General features: G+C 41.3%; 1 protein-coding gene across 1 annotated transcript; it reads right to left on the bottom strand.

Annotated features, from left to right (window-relative positions):
* Nucleotides 1–12918: 12918 nt before the first annotated feature.
* CH25H (cholesterol 25-hydroxylase) lies at nt 12919–14412 on the bottom strand. Its single transcript, XM_066323874.1, has one exon. It carries the CDS (start codon nt 14297–14299, stop codon nt 13475–13477), a length of 825 nt encoding a protein of 274 aa, XP_066179971.1. The 5' UTR covers nt 14300–14412; the 3' UTR covers nt 12919–13474.
* Between the last annotated feature and the right edge of the window lie 3798 nt (nt 14413–18210).

Here is an 18210-nt window from a genome sequence, read left to right as displayed (position 1 = left end):
AGTCTCAATCTTGTTTGTGGGATACACAATTAGGGATTACAGTGGCCTTTAGCAAAGAACAGAGTTCAACAAAAGAGCTTTGTAGACCAAACTCATACAAGCTTTAGTGACCTCTTCAGTAAAGAACGAATAATTAGCCCAATTCTGAATTACATGTGATATTTTCTATAGAAGCTATGCTTATGACTCCTGTCAAGTTAGAAGACACGCAACCAGAACAGGATTTAAGCCATTTAAGCAAGCAGGAATTAAATTGCTTTGTATGTGGCAAAATAATTCTGGGGTATGAAATAACCCACAGCAATTAGGGTGAAGAAACTTCAGAGTGTCAGTAAAATAAACACACAGGGATGATTCAGCTGCAAGCTGCAGAACTGCCAGCTGCTTTCAGGAGTGGCAAGATGCAGGGTTTTGCTCACACTGTTAGAAAACAGAAGCTGCATTTACAGGCTTTGCTTCCAGAAAATCCACAAAGCCAAAATATGTCTCAAGCAGAATGAGCACCCAGTAGCAGAAATGTCATTACTGTCAGCATCTGCTTTATGCAAAGTCAGCGGACAGATTTTGCACAGTACCTTCAAAGTCCACTGCATTCTTCATTCCCTCCTGACATCAAATCATCCATTCAAATAAATTAAAGGACTAAAATATTAATTAAACCATAATAGACACTGTCAGTAGTGCAACTAGGGAGAGCTTATGAGGTTTAGATGAAGTATGCATAATAATATGCAAAAAAAAGATGTTTTGTGTGCATTCCTAGTTGTTATACAATAACAAAAGGTAAGTCAGAGTAAAAAAAATTAAAGAAAAAAGTAAAACACTTCTTTTTAGTTGAAATACAAGAACATATCCTCCAGAGATGATGTCATGCATTAAATTATCACATAGAAGCTAGATGATTTTCTTCAGAATAAAACTAATTTTTCATTTAAAAGATGCATATTTGGACTATTAAAAACTATTTGGAAATTTCTTTTACTTCTGCTTGAGTGAAAGATCAAATCTTTAAAGCAACAAATACATATGATTCCTTTCCATTTTTCAAAATCCAATTCTTTCAATTTTGTTTTCAAATTAAACTTAGATTTTTGAATTAATAGAAAAATCTCAAATGTCAAGGAATAGATCACGTAACGTTCCTTCTTAAAAATGGAACTTAAAATATCCCACTTGGCTTGATTCCATACGAGTGTTTTCCAAGCGAGGCCACTTACGTCACAGAAAGCTCTGGTTGTAGCGTTGCGCTGTGTGCAGCTGTTTCTGGGCGGTTCGGCACATCTGGGCACCTTTCCCACGTGGCGGCTGGGAGCCGGGGCCGTGTCCCTGCGGAGCAGGTGGGGACAGCGCCGTGTCCCATCCCGAGCCCGCCGCCCCTGCGGGCTCCCCGGGTGCTCCGGGCACAGACAGCACAGGCTGAGAGGGACAAAGGGAGGGCAGAGGGGTGAGAATCCGTGGAACTCACCGCTGGGAGCGATGTGGACATGGTAAAGAAAACTTTACAGGATGGCATTAGACTAAAAGTATAGGGGTGGGGGGAAAGAAAAAAATCAAAGCAAAACCCATCGAGACATTTTAACAAGGGCTTTTGGAACAAAGTGCGAGAGCTTTGCATCCCAGTGAAATCATAGTAAGTCTTTGTTTTCACTTTCTGTTTTCACTTCAGAATGAACCTTGCATAAACGTAATTTAATCTTATATTAGACAAACGTAGTTTATCCAATTTCTTGCAGATTATTTGCATGCCACTAAGGTGATACATCCCATTATATCATACATGATATTGAGCAGTTTTAATTGCTTAGTCCTCAGCTCACCTGACCAGGAAAGGAGCAAGGAGACTGGTTTTCTATTTCTGCAACCCTTAAAGAACGAGGTCACAGTGGATGCCAGGCACATTTTGTAAGTTTGCAGCTTCACTGTCTGGTCAGAAAGCAGGTCCATCACTTGGTGAAACACTTGTGAGTTTCTTTCTTCCCAATCTTTTGTCTCCACCACTTGGTTTTCCTGCACAAGCCACATATTCTTCATTACAGTTCTGGACCATCATATCATTAGCATTACTCAGCCCTCTTCAAAGCTACATTCTTTCTTTTCCACCTTAGCCAACTTGCATCCTATAAAGTTAAACAGATGAAGGCAGTACCAGCTGAACATATTCTGCATGGATCTATGGCAAAGATTAAGCATTTGTGTTGCTCATTGCTTCCTGGGGAACCAGGAATTAACATTTTCAATTAAATGAAGTCTAGTCTCCCAGCAGGCACAGTAAAGTTTGGAACTGGCTATAGTTGTGCTCATCTCCAAGAAAATATTTCAATTATCCCTATTTCCAGAAAAAAAAGTTCCAAAATGTTATATCAAAAAATTTTTAAAAATATAATTTCATGAGTGAATCTGTCTTTTAATAAAAGACTGACAATGGCTAACAATATGATTGCCAAAATCATGAGATATGATGAAAGGCTTTGACAGACATTGTCTTTCTTTCTTATGTAATTAGAAGAGTTGTGAACTAGCATCACTTCTGACTCCTCTCTCAATTTTCATTTCTTCAAAAGGAGGCCTGAGATAAAAGTCAACAAAGAACCAGAAAGCTTTTGGAGGTAAAATTAGCATTGCAGGGTGGCATCAGGAAAAAAAAGAACACTGGGAGGAAAAGCATCCGAGAGAAAGGGACCTATAAGTACAAAAATATCAATATTCAACAGAGAAGGATTCTCCTTGCTGCAAAGGCAGAGATAGATAATCTCAGCCAGTTTCTGCAGTAGTTATTTCCACAGATTTTGTTCTACTAACTTTTTAATGTTGCTTGAGGTCTAACCCCGGATTTCACCTGAACAGGAAATTCCCACTTTGCCACAAGAAAAATTCTGCTCTCTCTGTCCTTTAAGAGTGTTGTTCCCCTTTTGCATTACGAAGTTGAGAAAACCCCAGAAAACATTTCAGATCCTTATATTTTTGAGTAAGCTTTCCCCCACCCTTTCAGATTCAGTTGTTAATTTTGGTTCACTGGAAACATTGCTGAAGTCTTCATCAGCACTTCCTTTTTCTTAAAGTGGAGGTTTAGACTTAATCTTGACATGCTGCAAGCCACAACCAAGCTTCTACCTGACGGAAGGGATTAGGGCCTACTCAAAATGAGGGGGGCAACCCCCAAAACTTTCTATTCCAGATGCCAAACCCCTTACAGCAGCCAGGAAGACACGACTCAGATCAATGCAGTACCTGCGGGCAGCGCGGAATGTTTTCAGAGTATTGCTCAAACAAATTGCAGCTTGTTCCAACCAACCTCCAAAAGAGATTTCTGGAATCAGTAACACAAAGCTCTAGCCAGCTGTCACTTGGTCAAGATGATACCAAAATTCTAAAGAGAAACTATATTTAAAAAAAAAGAAGAAGAAGAAGAAAGAAAACCAGCTGGAGTTTTCATTTCTAGACATGCTACAGAATTTGCTCCCCCTCTGAGAAAGTACTAAGAGACGTAGAAGCAGGAGAAGGGGAAAGGGAGTATGAGGAAGGCACTGGAACCACTCTGTGCAAGGAGGCTTTCTGCAGGAGGAGATGCAGAACTGGAAGTGCTGAGCTGGATAAGGTGAGGGCTGATAATTTTCAAAGATAAATAAAAGTAATTTGCAATTTCTGAGGAAATTCTTCACATTGATTTTGTATCCAGTTAACGTGGAATACCTTTCTCCTTGCAAAAGATTACATAATATGATAATTAACATCTTTACTACCAAAATTTATATTAGCTTACATTATTAGCATGCAATCTTGTGTCTTAAACCCATCTAAACTAGTAAAATTTTAAAAGAATTGATTGCACTAGGAGAAAGATTTAAAATAAGACACAGCGTTTTGGTAAGAGATTATTAAAAACACAGAAAATTACACATCCGTGCAATTAATTCACATGATTTCTGTGCCTTCACTTAGAATTGCTGACATTCTGTGGGAAAGCCTCATTGTCTCCAATTATCAGTAGTAAAGTAATGTGTGCTCTAAAGCCAGCTATGTCCTAGGATTCGTCTCATGCTTCCTACCACTCAATTTTCCCTGAGATCAGTCTGCCACCACTGCCTCTCCTACATTTTCACATGTAGGAGGCATGGCCCTAGAGTTCACCTTCCTGAGAGGAAGTGTGACACAGATAAGCTCTTCATGATGTCTCTTCTGCAGAACTGCTCAGTGGGGATCATGAAGTGGCTCTTGACTTTGTCCCTATTTTCAGTGAAAAATGAGTGGCATGGTTCAAATCAAAAAAACTGCTTGTGAGCTGTAAATCCTTATTGACTTTGTGAGTTAAACACTACAACCACAAAAACCACAGAACCTCTGCCAGATCCTCCTTGATGCAGCTGTATCCCCAGCTACCTCCAGGCCTACTATACTATCCCATAAAATCTCTATTCCTTTCCCATGTCCCCAGAGCTCACCCCACACATAGACCCCCCAGAACATCTCTCTTGTATCTTGCTTGGCTTTAAGCTGAGGAACAGACAGTACAGCTGCAGTTAATGTTCATGCAGGGCTGGCACTCTTCACACAGAGTGAACCAGGGTCACTTCCTCCCCTAAATGAGTAGTTAAAATGGTGCAAATACCTCTTGCTTCTGCCCAGCTAGTGATTTCCACAAAATGTGAGAGCACTTAATACCATGGGACCTCTCTTAATCTGTCCAATTTTGCTGAGTTGTGTAACCAGCCCTCAAATTACTGGAAGACTGTGACATAAGCTGCAGTTGCATAACTTCTTTCCTTCTGAAACTAGGAGAAAAACAAGACTTGTATCACCACCACACAAGTTTCAGCTGTCTTGTTGTCTGGCAGCAGTCTTTACCTGGGGGAAGCACCCTTAGGTTTCTCCTGAGAGAGAGCTTGTATGCCCATATCTCCCCATCACCGCTCCCTCATGGTCCTTTTGGCAGATGTTTATCTCTAACTACCTGCCATGACTCTGGTTTGATGCCATCTCCAGCTTTCTTACACCACATCACACCACATTTCATATGCCATAGTTTATATATATATGTGAATACCAAAAGAAAAAAGCAATGGGGAATTCACATATGAAAATAATATTTAAATGTGTATGTCTGCATAGAGAAATAAATTGGAGATATATGTGCACTATAATGAGCTATAATGGACCATCACCAAAGGTATTGCTGGACAATCACCAGAAGTGCCACACATCCATTTCTAATAATCTCATCCTGGAATTCTCACTGAAGCAGAATGAAATTGTTAGAAATCTCTTACAACAGTGGATTTCATGTACATTGCTGGAAGCAAAACAAACTTCTAAATCCTGCTCCTTGCCACAGCCAGTTAGAGCCTTAGTAGGTGCTACACCTACATTAAATAATCAAGATTTGTAACAACAGCAGTAGTAAATTTAAAAAAAGTTAAAAGCTCCGTTACTTGTTTTAAGTATTACTGCTTTTTATAAAACAAACATATATCAGCTTTTCAGGTGTCTGAAAGGATCAGTTACTGTCAAGTCAAACTTAGATGTCTGTAATGAGAAAGTTCTGATTAAATTCTTCTAACAAAGAAGTAAATAAAATTTCTATAAAATACACATTATAGAGTTCTTCAGTCTTGGTTTAAAACTTCACTCTAGCTACCAGGAATAAGTAACTTTTGAATGCAGAAGGCCCACACTATGACTTTAGCCTCTTGGGACACAGTTTTTTTCCCTATTTGTATAGCTCCTGGCACCTAGATTTTTGCCAGGGTTTCAAAACAATATAATAAATAAATAATAGTAATTTAATTAGTGCTAACTGCAAATATTAGAATCTAGCAGGATGGCTGACTTCTAGAAACAGGACTCATGCTAGTACATAAGCACTAATTTATCCCACTACCCTATGATTAAGAGGTCTAAAAGAAAAGCAGTGAAGCAGTAAGCTGAAGATCAATAGACAAAGGAAATAAAACAGAGAATCAGCTTGTTGTGCTGCTATGGCTGAGTGCATATGCCTTCCCACATTTTACATGCTCTGCTCTTTTGTTATCTGTCCATAGCCTTCAGAGTTTAACAGTGCTCTCCTGCAAGCTGTGCCAAGTGCAGAGGGAAGTTAAATTCCTTCTTCTGAAGAATGGTTCAATTACTCTAGATAGAAATCTGAGGCACAAAAAGAGAAAAAGGAAAAGCATACAGCATATTGGCTAAACCATGAATTAGTCTCCAGAAAGAAAAGGATGCAGAGCAGTAGGCGTAGAACCCAGGTTTAACAGGGTGGGAAGTAGGCTTTAGTTAGGAGTATAGCATCAGGATCTGCAAGAAAGCAAATAAAATAGTAAACTCTCCATCATGGTACATCCAAAAGAGTGTTGCTACATAGACCTGTTACCCACTTGCCCGTTGCAAGGCCCAAGCTAGTGGCTTTGCTGTAGCTTTCTGGTTTAGGAAATAGGCCAGCTCCATAATGTGAAGTAGAGATGTCAGACACTGGAAAAGCAGTTCTCCACAGGTGAGTCACAAGAAACAACAGACAAGCTGAATCAATGAGAAGGAAAGGACACTGGAAACAGTTAAACCCGCAGAACAAATAATTACATAATCTTTTGCTTTCCTCACCGCAAGAGTACCAAAGCTAATAAGCCATTATTAACTTTCTTAAGGCTCTAACTTTGGGTTACGCCTGATCTCACCAGAAGTGTTGTTGACAAGAAGCTCTGACACCCTCAAAGGCTACATCCTGCATCTCCACGTCAGCACAGCCATGCCGGAGCCCCTTCCCCTCTCACAGCCCCTTCCCTTCCCCTCTCACAGCCCCTTCCCTACCCCTCTCACAGCCCTTCCCCTCCCCTCTCACAGCCCCTTCCCTGTCCCTCACACAGCCCCTTCCCCTCCCCTCTCACAGCCCCTTCCCTGTCCCTCACACAGCCCCTGTCCCTCACACAGCCCCTTCCCCTCTCACAGCCCCTTCCCCTCCCCTCTCACAGCCCCTTCCCTGTCCCTCACACAGCCCCTGTCCCTCACACAGCCCCTTCCCCTCATACAGCCTCTTCCCCTCTCACAGCCCCTTCCCCTCCCCTCACACAGCCCCTGTCCCTCTCACAGCCCTCACCTCTGCCCGGCTCCCCCACCAGCGCACTGGGCTCACACCAGCCAGGAGACCACAGCAGCCTTTGAACTTCCCCACCACCAGAGCAGCAAAAGGGAGTTCAGGTCACTTCAGTGACTACAGGGAGCCGAACCAAGTTCTCCCTGGACTAGAGGACAGAGAAATCTCTCCTACTCTGAGCTGAGCTGGGCTCAAACAGGCTCTAGAGAGGCAGGTGGGGAGGTAACAGAGGCTCTCCCACCCTCAGAGGGAAAGACTTTGAGAGTAAGCGCCTGAAATGGAAGCCAGCCCGCCTGGAGCTGAGTAGAAGAGGAAAAGGGTCAGACCAAGAGCTTGGACTCTCAGATGTAGTTTTCAGGACAGGTTGGGAGGGATAAGCCTCCATTTGTGGCAGGACTTGTACATGCAATGTATGCTGGATTCTCAGGCGATGCAGGCACAGGGGAGTGATCATCTGAGTGCCCAAGGGATAAAACATGGCAAACCTGGCAAAGCAGCTGGCAGGACTCAGCCTGTTTCCTTAGAGGACAAGGAGAGGTTGTCAGCAGCACTCAGGAGAAGTATTTTGGCATTACCAGGAAAGGAGAGCACCAGTGGAGATTGCTAGGATAAAAACAGAGAGGAAGGCAGCTGATGGGCATTTGCTTTTTCTGTAAGCTCGACTGAGAAGGGCAGTTCTGATCTTACAGGTTTTGTAAGTTGCAAGTGTCAGGGGAGCTGCTTGTGCAGTTTTAAATCATTCCATTTCCTAAGTTAGTCTGTCTAGAGAACTTGACAAATTCCACTGTCTCAGCTATTTAGACTAGTTCCGGAAGTTTTGTAAATAAGTCCCTTAAAGGGGCTGTGAAACTACCCATGTGTGTTGTTTCTTAAGGGTGTAATTTTTCACAGCTGCTGTGAATGGCTGAAAAGGTGTGACAACAGACACCAACAAAATTTCTAGCAGTGCTTCTTCATATTCTTTTGATAAAGAGGGTGCATCTTGCTCACCTTAAACACAGTTTGTCTGTAGCTCATCATAAATTTTGTACTACTTAATCCCCTGAATTGTTTGCTGCTTAGTTCTGAGGACAAATAAAAATATGTGCCAGCTAAATTCTCCCTGGAAGTACAGGTAGCCCATCCTTACCCATTCCTTTAAATCACATGTCTGTAGTATTGAAGTCTCTCTCAATAGACTGTAGTCATGTTTCTGTCTGCCTGGCCTACAAACCACCCCCTTTGGATTGCTGGCTTTTTTAATTTCCACAAGTAAAACCTGCTATCTCAAATCTGAGCATGTAAGAGGCACTCTGTCCATGTGCCTGTAGATCTTTTCAACTTCTGCTAGATGACACAAAAATATACTTGCATTTATGCTGACCAAAGGTGGAGATCTCTCTTGCAGGTCACTGTGTTCTGCTGCTGTGGGAGATTCCAGAAAGAAAGAGATAAGAGTAAGGAAAGGTTGTGTGTGGATGTGGAGTTTGAACCACTCCAGCAGTAAGAAGCTGAGGGCTGAAGCCATCTGTGCTCTGGTGGGAAGGATATATCAGTGTAACACCCCATCCGTACCTGACAGCACCACGCACTGCACCAAGGGACAGAAATAAAAGTGCTTTCCCATCCTGCTTTCTCTTCTTCTCCTGTGCATTCCTACAGCCTTGATCACAGCAAGCAATCCAGATTGGGAGACAAGGTATTAGTAATCTTTTAAAATCTTCTCCTTGAGAAGAAAACAGTTTGAAAAGAAGGATTAAAAACTCAGCAATTTTTTCCACAACTAAAGGGCCCTCTGCATTGGTTCTGTTCCCTTTAAAGCCTGGAATGCTTATACTGGTTAGTTTGGGGGAGAGTATGGGACTTCTTTTCAGTAAACAACTTGCAATTTCCGTAAATTAGAAACACATTCAAGTTTCGAAAACAATTGTTTGGCAGCTGCTTTTACAAGAAAACCATGCTGCAAACACAGCTCCAGACTGTGCTCCAAAGGCCTTTCAGGTTGGATTGTGCTGAGCAATGCAGGACCAGCGTCAATATTTGAGCATGCAAAGTCAGGGCTTTGACGTGGTTTACATGTAAATGTGATGGTGGGTTCACACTCTAGTCAGTCTCTCCTCCAAGGAAACCTGTGAATAAATCCAGTGGGGGCTTGTATTTTCAGAGAGACCAAGACAGATAACTTTTTCAGATACATATCCATTACTAGTTCAAAAAGAGTTGCATGGATTTGGACAGGTAATAGTGGAAGCTTAATACTTGTACATGAAAGTAAGAACAAGTGAAACTGAAGTGACTGCTGAGGCAACTAAGATAAAGCCACATCAGAGTGATTAATTCCTTCCAATGATACTGAGAGGCAACAGATGACAAGTGTTCTGTCATTACAATTTGCTTCAAAACTAATTTTGAGACAGCACTACCCAAAGAGATGCTAGTTTTTCATTCTTTAGATTAACTAAAATTAAATTAGATTAGATTAACCTAGATTAACCAAGTCACTAAATCCATTATTGATACAGATTATTTTTCATAATAATAAGTCATAAAATAACTATGAGAAATCATACTTATAGGCCAGAACTGTGTAGGTTTTCCCCTGTAAAGTGCTTGTTCTTGATCAACATGAGGGAGGACCAAGCCTTTTCCAGCACTGAATACTGACTCAGCATGGCTCTAAGCATCATAGGCTCACTCCACAGCACATGAGGACCCCACATTACAGCAGCACTGAAAACACACCCACCCACTAAGTAGAAACCTGTCCCTTTGCAGTGTTATACTCTTATCTCAAAATTGCCAAACTGGGTATCTTTTGAAAGATTCAGACTAAATTTCAAGAGAAGTATAGGAATAAATTGCCAGTGAGAATTTAGGAACTCCTGCAATTTACAAGAGCAGACAAAGAGTTCAATATTTAATGTGTGCCTAAGAATTAAGATAGAGAAATGCATAAAATCTTGTTTCTTTGAGCTTTATTAAATTTTGGAGATATAAAGTGGACAATAGCAGCACAAAAAAAATTCATTGTATAGCTTCAGAGGTCTCTGCAAACATCCTCTACCCACAAATGACCACAGTTTAGCTTTTAGCAGATTAGGTAGGAAGTCTGTGTGGAACACCCCGTCACATTACAAAGAGGAAGGAAGCTAGAATTTTGGAACAGAAGAGAAAGTTTGATTTGGTTTTCTTACATAAACCCTTAAAAGCAAGTGTCATGCCTTTCCTTTTGTCTGGTTTAGATTTGTGGTAAAGACCATGGGGAAATGCAAATACAGGAAGTAACATTATAAAATCCTGTTTTAAAATCTCACCACTATCAATATACAGAACTTACTGTCCTCTCATGCTCAGTGGCACAGTATATGCTGAGCTTTCAATGAAAACAGAAAAAACCAACCCTTATTTGCTTTATCTCCAATAAATGTTTTCATTGAATTGCAAAGTCCTGCAGTTATGTGCTTGTTTGTGTCTTCTGCTCATGATTTTTTCTCACACGCACAACTAAACTTAGACTAAAATAAACTGCAATAGAAAGCACTTCATACACAACACACAAATGGATTTATTCCCTCAGAGTTTAGAACCTAAGTTATCTTCAAAAGCATTGGAGGAATGGGGAAAAGGTATGCTAGGATTATGTAATGATGATGAAATACAGGACTCAAAAAAGCCATTCCAGACATGTATTAGTCAAATAGTAATTTAACAACCTTTTTTTTTTTTCTTTTTGAGTATTCCAAGTCCTTTCAATAATGAGCCTTTCAGCTGAGGTTCCAGGTCTGATTGGCTACAGATTAGGTATAGATATAAGTGGGAAATTCCATATTTAAGGAACACGGTGTGTGTCTGAAGAGACGGAAGTGTGGAGGATGTGGGGAGCAGGCAGGATCATTGTGCAGCACACTCCCTCCTTTCATCACCAGTTTGATCATCCCCAGTAGCTGTCAGGCTACACTGCCAGTGCCAAATCAGACAATCATCTCACTTGACTTGACAACAGCAAGCGTGATTTTGCCTGCAGCTGACTAGAACTCTCTACAGGAGTAAAGTACTATATCAACTCTTAAGCTTCATGCAAAAAAACAGAATAATCCCCATGAGTTTAGTTACAACCTTTCTTGTGGGTTTTACTCATAGGCTTCCTACAGCAACATATCAAAGTGCCAGTACCCTTGCTTACTCAGAGAGCCAAGACTACATGAAACAGATTGTTATAGTGTACAGTTACAAAATATAGTGTAAGGTATAACTCATTGAAACCACATATTATCCTTGCCAGATGCTCACAATTTGCCAAGCTGAATTAAGTGGGATGTCCAGAACAGAAAGGATAACTTTGGGATATCTCAAAATGGCTAAACAGCTCAAAGAAATCAGAAAACATTTTTTGCCTCCTGCATTCAGCAGAAAAGAAAGAATGCCTCCCTCTTTTCTAGAACACACCAAAATACCTAAGACTACAACCATCAGAAAGACTGGGGATTCTTTCTCACAGCTTAATAGATGAATGGCAGATTCCAGTACTATTTTAAGCCTCAGGTTTTGCTCTTTGTATGCATCATGTTCTTAACAATGAGAAGAAGGGTTGCTCTTCTCTGATAATCAGAGAGCAGAGAGAGTATTTAAGGACTAAGATTGCAACATTTTGTATTTTTATGAAGATGTTTATGAAAATTGTTTTCTGTGATCCCAAAGACGCAGTGTCTCAAAGTGCTATTCCCTTTATAAATCCATGTTGTTGGAAATACTAAGGGTTCTCTCTTCTACTGGATAAACAGCCTCTGTAGGGTCATACAACCTTCTGGACATAACATACGGACAAAGATATTTTTGGATGATGGCTTAAGTGTTCTTTCCACACTTTCTACATTATTTGTGCTTTCTCTCTTTCCATAATTATCCTTTATTAGTTTATTAGTAATACAGGACAGATGATTACAAGCATTAAAATGTTTTGTGGTGGACATTAGACATCCATGTGGATTTCTGCTGAATGAGACATCAAAGACTTGCTTATCTTTTCATGCCTAATTTTTCAGTGTGACTTCTGTGAGACACATTTTGATCTTCTGTATGTAACTGTTCTTGCAACCCATAGACATTTTGTTTTGTCTTAGGATCCTGAAAGATTTTATTCTAGTCCACTGGAATCTGCTTGAAAGAACCATCTACTTTGTAGAAACCCTGTTTATATTGCTTGACAAGATTTTGCATGCAAGTAACATTTAATTGCTATGATTGTGAAGGACCAATGCTCCCATTTAAGGGGCTGCTTAGTAAAAATTATTCAAGCTTCTCAAAAAAAATAGTCATAAAATTTCACTATGACTTTTTAAACTGCATTCTTCAATATTATGTTCCTACAAAATTGAAAACTATTTTAAAATAACATATGACTCTGGAGAAAAAGTAAATTATTCACTCTTGAAATAATACTGCAATATTTTAATAATAAAAGTCTGTGACTCTGAAATTAAAACGGATATCAGTCTCTTTTCCCAGGTAACAAGGGCAAAGACAAGAGGAAATGGCCTAAAGTTGTGGCAGGGCAGGTTTAGATTAGATATTAAGAAAATGTTCTTCACTGAGGGCTGTCAAGCACAGGAACAGGCTGCCCAGGGAAGCGGCTGACTCACCATCCCTGAAGGTATTTAAAAGATGTGTAAGTGTGGCACTCAGGGACAGGTTTCAGTGGTGAACTTGGCAGTGTTAGGGTAATGGTTGGACTCTATCTTAGAGGTCTTTTCCAACCTAAACAATTATATGATTTTATAATTCAAATAAATGACCCTATGCACTAGAAACCATACCTGTTCCTAATATGAACAGAGAAATTAATAAAATGAAACATGATATGATTTTAAAAGAATGAATATATTTATTCTCTATTAAAAAGAGACAGTACATCAAGGTAAAAAATATAAATATCAAAGTCATTTAACAGCTAGTCAACCACGCTGACTTGTCAGCAATATTTTGCAAAACCACTGTGCAATAATTTTCTCTGGCAGATTAAAATCCACAAAATCCATGATGTGTATCTTTTCTGTTTACATCATAAATCATCCTACAACAGTAAGATAACATTCTGGCATATGTATAAAACATCATATAGCAACATGATACATGCTTTATAAAAGCTGGAAAGAAGGAAAGGAGAGAATGTCTCTTAATGCTTCCCTTAAACTTTTGACTCAAATTTAGGCAACAGAGATTCACTTTCCCATTTGCAGTCCCATAACACAGACAGTTCCAAGTACATACACAAATACACATATATTAAGAGGATTTGTTATAAATAGCTATTACTTTTATAGGCAGCTTCAAATATACAATCTTCTGTATGTCTTTAAAAAAATAATGTCTCAGTTTAGTCTATAAAAATAAGAGTTCATCCACAGGTAAATATTCTTAATTAGAATGTGACTCCGTGAATGTCCCAAAGAGTTTGTCCCAGTGTGTGAAGTAAGGAGCATAGTTCGATTTGAATTTCAGATGGTGGAGATCATGATGTGGGGCTCCTCCGTACAATCCAAAAGGCACAAGCCGGTGAGTTGACCATGGGAGGTCATATCCAGAGTGGTCCTCCACTGACAAGCCAATGTTTACAAGGAAGAAAATCATTTCTGTCAAAGGATGGCATCCGAGGAGCAGTGGATTTATAGCAGCAAAAAATCCCAGTGAGAGCAACTCCCATATGCTGGAATACTGGGTAGTAAGGGCGAACGTCGACACGTGCTTGTGATGCACCTTGTGGAAGGTCTTGTAGAGCCAAGGCACCTTGTGATGAAGCAAATGCCACAGGAAGTACTCAAAATCAAATAGCAGCAGACAAACTGCTACTTGCAGCAGGACTTCAGGCAGCTCTGGAGCTATCACTGGTAGATTCATGGGTCTCCAGTACCAGTGCAGAAATGTCACCGGGAAGATCAAAACAACATGGTGATATACACTTTGAATAATGCAAGGCACCATCATTCCAAGACTTGGATAGTTCTGTGGCTGGATTTTGTATTTTCTCAACTCTGGTAGCCTAATGCTTAAAAAGTCCAGTGCAATATAAGGAAGACAGAAAGCCATGTATGCTGTAAAAGAAAACAGCACTGGAAAAAACGGTGACCTGATCAATGGCTCCTGTGCGGTGACAAAGTCCCAAAGAGACTGCAGGCACAACCTGTCCCGCTGTCCCTCCATCAGAGAGCTGAGCAGCACTCGGTGTGGCAGGCTGCAGTTCATGCTGAGTGCAATCTGAGGCAGCTGGAAATCCTGCACTCTTTTATGCAGCCTGCTCAAGCAGTGACTCCACCCCCAGAAACTCTTACACAGCAACGTGCATCGTTAAAGGGGAAGTTCCCTCTCCTGTCATATAGAATGTGATAAATAGAATGCATTACAATCTCAGAACAGAATTAGCTGGCCATGATTATCAGCAGAGCTCTACAAGAGGCTTGCACAGTAGCAAACAAGCAGAAGTGCAGAACTCTAATGCTGGAATTCAGAGAAAGAGTTGGAACATCTTCCACTCACTTAGTACAGACAATTAAAAAGCTGCTGTTTCTTATTAATTTTAATTGTGTCACCCTTTGTTATCCTTTTGCCTTTCTAGATAAGGCAATAAAAATTGCTTTTTGCTGATTTTTGGAATTTTTTTTTACATGACTGCTACCTAAGCTCCAGGTCTGACCTGTGGATATCTGGTGGGTAATGGCAGTGTGCAAACACATCTTTTTTTAATGATCCCTTGGTTATAAAATAGGCCTAGTTAAAACCTTTAGGAGACCTACAATACACTTCTAGTCTGGATGTCGTGTCTATGACTTATCTCCATCTAACACAACATTTGAGGTCATGTTCCCCTTTATGTACCTGTATCTACTTGACATGGAAAAATTCACCTGACCTGACTAGATGCAAAATTGAGCCAACCACTTCTGAACAACATAAGATCCCCCAGTTGCAGAGAAGAACACAGGGTAAAAATCTCATTATGCTTCCAGGCAAATGCTTAGTGACCAGTATTATCACATCATTACAATATTCTCTCCATATCTCAACTGCTTTATAAGCAAGTTGGAAAATCCTCCTTTACCCATGTGTCAAACTAACATATGCACTTAAAAGATCTACCAATTAGACCTATGTCCTTTAAAGGATCTTCCTCTGACCACAGGCAAGCACACCAAAGGCAGAAGACAGCAGGCTTGATTCCAACATAACTAAGTTTCTAAAAACATTTAGAGGCAAGTGATGGAAGTTTTTATTTAACCACTAAGACATCATGTCTTTTGTGCTTTTAGAAAAAGAAAAACAAAGCTTTGAACATTTAGGGAAACAAAGCTTGCCATAAGCTTCCTATGAACTCACCTCTTTTGTCAGTAAAGCATTTATTCTAATATTGGAAATGAGGTCAACTTCCTGGATGACTTTATTAGCTTGATCAGATGATTTTACTTCTTTGCTAATCAGAAAATAAATCTGATGGGACAAATGCGAGACTCTATTTCCTTGCTTCTGAATAATTAAGAATGATTAATTAGCAGTGACCTTTTCTGAATATGCATGACTTTGTAACACTTAGGTTTGCTTTCAGTTCCAACTGTTACCTTTCAATAGATTCTGTTCTCTCCTTAGGCTCCAAGAATTTTACTTAAACGGTAACACATATCTGGGTTATTATTCAGGCAATCAGTAGGTCCTTGTTGGAGACAGGTTTCTACCGTTCCACATATATTTTGGAATTCAGATTCCTTGCTGTTATGAGACTGTTCGGTTGAATTAATTAATTTAGATCATTAACTGTTGTAATTTAAAACCCAGTACAAGACATTAATCTAACAGATGAGGATCTACATCCAAGAGCTTCATTTTAATCTGACTGCATTTATCCTAACCTCTATTCCACAATAAGGCATTTATAACATGATCACCACCTGGGTCCAAGAATGTTCAGTGATTTCTGTTTATTTATTAAGTCACAATCAGAAATTAAGTCTCTCAGATGGGATAAGTGATCCTCTCTTTTATTAAAATTATGCAGGGAATCAATTTATTCTATAACATGTTCCAAATCTCACTAAAGGGAGATTGACATAAATTGCTCAGGTGCCTTAAAGATATTCCTCTGACTAATCCCTACAGGCACGTGAAGTCTCAAAAAGTTTTACAGCCATTGGTGCCCACAAGCTAAATTTTAAAGAATAGGCATTTTGCCTGCAGATTAGGTAACAGAAAAATATTCTTAAATCCCTTAAGGAAAAATAACGGCACTCTGCAGTGCTATTTCTAGGCTATCCTGCAACATGAAGCCCAAGCAAGGCACAAGCGAGCAGCACGTACCTGGGAGGCTGGCGCCGCCCCGAGACCGCTCCGCCGCACGGCTTCCCCCGCAGGGAGCCCGGCTCGGGGGATCCATCCTCACCCGCAGAGAGGACGGACCCTGCTCCGGGCGGATGGAGGATCCTCCAAGCCTCCTGGCTTAGCCTCCCCACAGCATTTACCCCGTATCTGCGCTCTGCTAACTTCAGTTTCCTTGTCAGAACAAGGTATGACACACACACAAAAAAAAGTACAGTACACGCAAACCCTTTCTGTGCCTAACTCAGCAACATGACCCCAGCTTTTTTCACTTAACTTGCAATGCTGCCAAAGTTTCCCATGTGTTACAGGAATCTAAATGGCTCTCTCAAAAACTCACTCCTGCTACAGAGTTTAGGTTGAAGGGCACATAGTTTGGAATGAGGCCCCACAAAGGGTCTTAAATAGATTCCACATGAGCACAAGATGCAAGCACCTACCCCAGGCTGCAATGTACAAGCTATAACGTAAACAGCACAACACTAGAGTGGGTAGGAAAATGGGGCAAGTTAGCGAGAGAGAAAATGAGAATCAACATACTGAAACTAACGCAGCATTAGAGAGGAAAAATTATTTTTCCATCCTCCCCTTTACCCCTCTGTATGGTAGTATTATTGTTGTGTCAGAGACAAGGCAACATCCCAAAACATGCTGAGCCTTCTACTGGGAAAAGGGTGCTGGAGAAGAGGGCTGGAGACTTGCTCAGGACCAGCACCAGGGAAACAGGACAGGCACCAGGAGCAGCAGCACTACATGCTCTCGTTTTAAAGGAAGCTGTTGCCATGCTGCCACAACGCGCTGCTCACTCACCTGCCCGCCGAGCCGCAGCCCCGCCCGCAGCCCCGCCCGGTCCCGCCCGCAGCCCCGCCCGGTCCCGCCCGCAGCCCCGCCCGGTCCCGCCCGGTCCCGCCCGCAGCCCCGCCCGGTCCCGCCCGCAGCCCCGCCCGGTCCCGCCCGCAGCCCCGCCCGGTCCCGCCCGCAGCCCCGCCCGGTCCCGCCCGCAGCCCCGCCCGGTCCCGCCCGGTTCCTCCCGCTCAGTCTCCCGGCGAGCGGCAGCGCCGCCCAGCGCCCGCCCGCGCCCCCGCCGCCGGCTGGAGGATAACGGCACCGGGAACCGCTCCTGGGCTCAAAGCTCCGGGGATAACTACACACGGTTCTGCAGCAGCACGGAAAATTGGCAGGCACGGGTCTGTCACAGGCTGTATAGGTGTAATGGGTTCGGAGGGAAGGAGGGCACTTGGACTCCATCTTAGAGGTCTTTTCCAACCTTAAGTGATTCTACGGTTCTAACCTACAGTGCCCTTCTGTTTAGTTAATCTGCATATTCAAATGCAGGATCTGGTTATAAATAAGCGAGATGAAACTCTTCTCCTCGCCTCCCTGGTAAGCAGCTTGAACCCTGAGCCCACAGGCATGCTGAGGATTTCAGGATGAAGAACACACATTACTCTTCAGTTTTGATTTAAAACTTTAGCCTAAAACCAAAATACTTTTCTTAATAGAACCAACACATTTGCTTTATCAATTTTTTAATCTCCACGTCTCCAACCAAGCTTCACTGAAAACCTCTCCAGCCAGTAAAAAGCATAATCAAAGATCACTTTAATTAATTTTGAACAATGGCTAATGATGGAAAACTGCAAGTGAAGTAAATTGCTAATTCTCAAGCTTTACCTTAACAGGATCAATTTTCAAAATAATAGCCATCAGGAAAATATCCTAAAATTCTTTCATTCAGAATTCATAAATCAGGAATGAGAAATTTATTCGCATTCTCAGCAACTTACAGACAT

Source organism: Sylvia atricapilla, chromosome 8 (assembly GCF_009819655.1).
Source record: "Sylvia atricapilla isolate bSylAtr1 chromosome 8, bSylAtr1.pri, whole genome shotgun sequence".
In the NCBI taxonomy this organism is placed as follows: Eukaryota; Metazoa; Chordata; class Aves; order Passeriformes; family Sylviidae; genus Sylvia; species Sylvia atricapilla.
The sequence above is the reverse complement of the archived record's forward strand: the minus strand, read 5'-3'. Positions and strand labels throughout refer to the sequence as shown.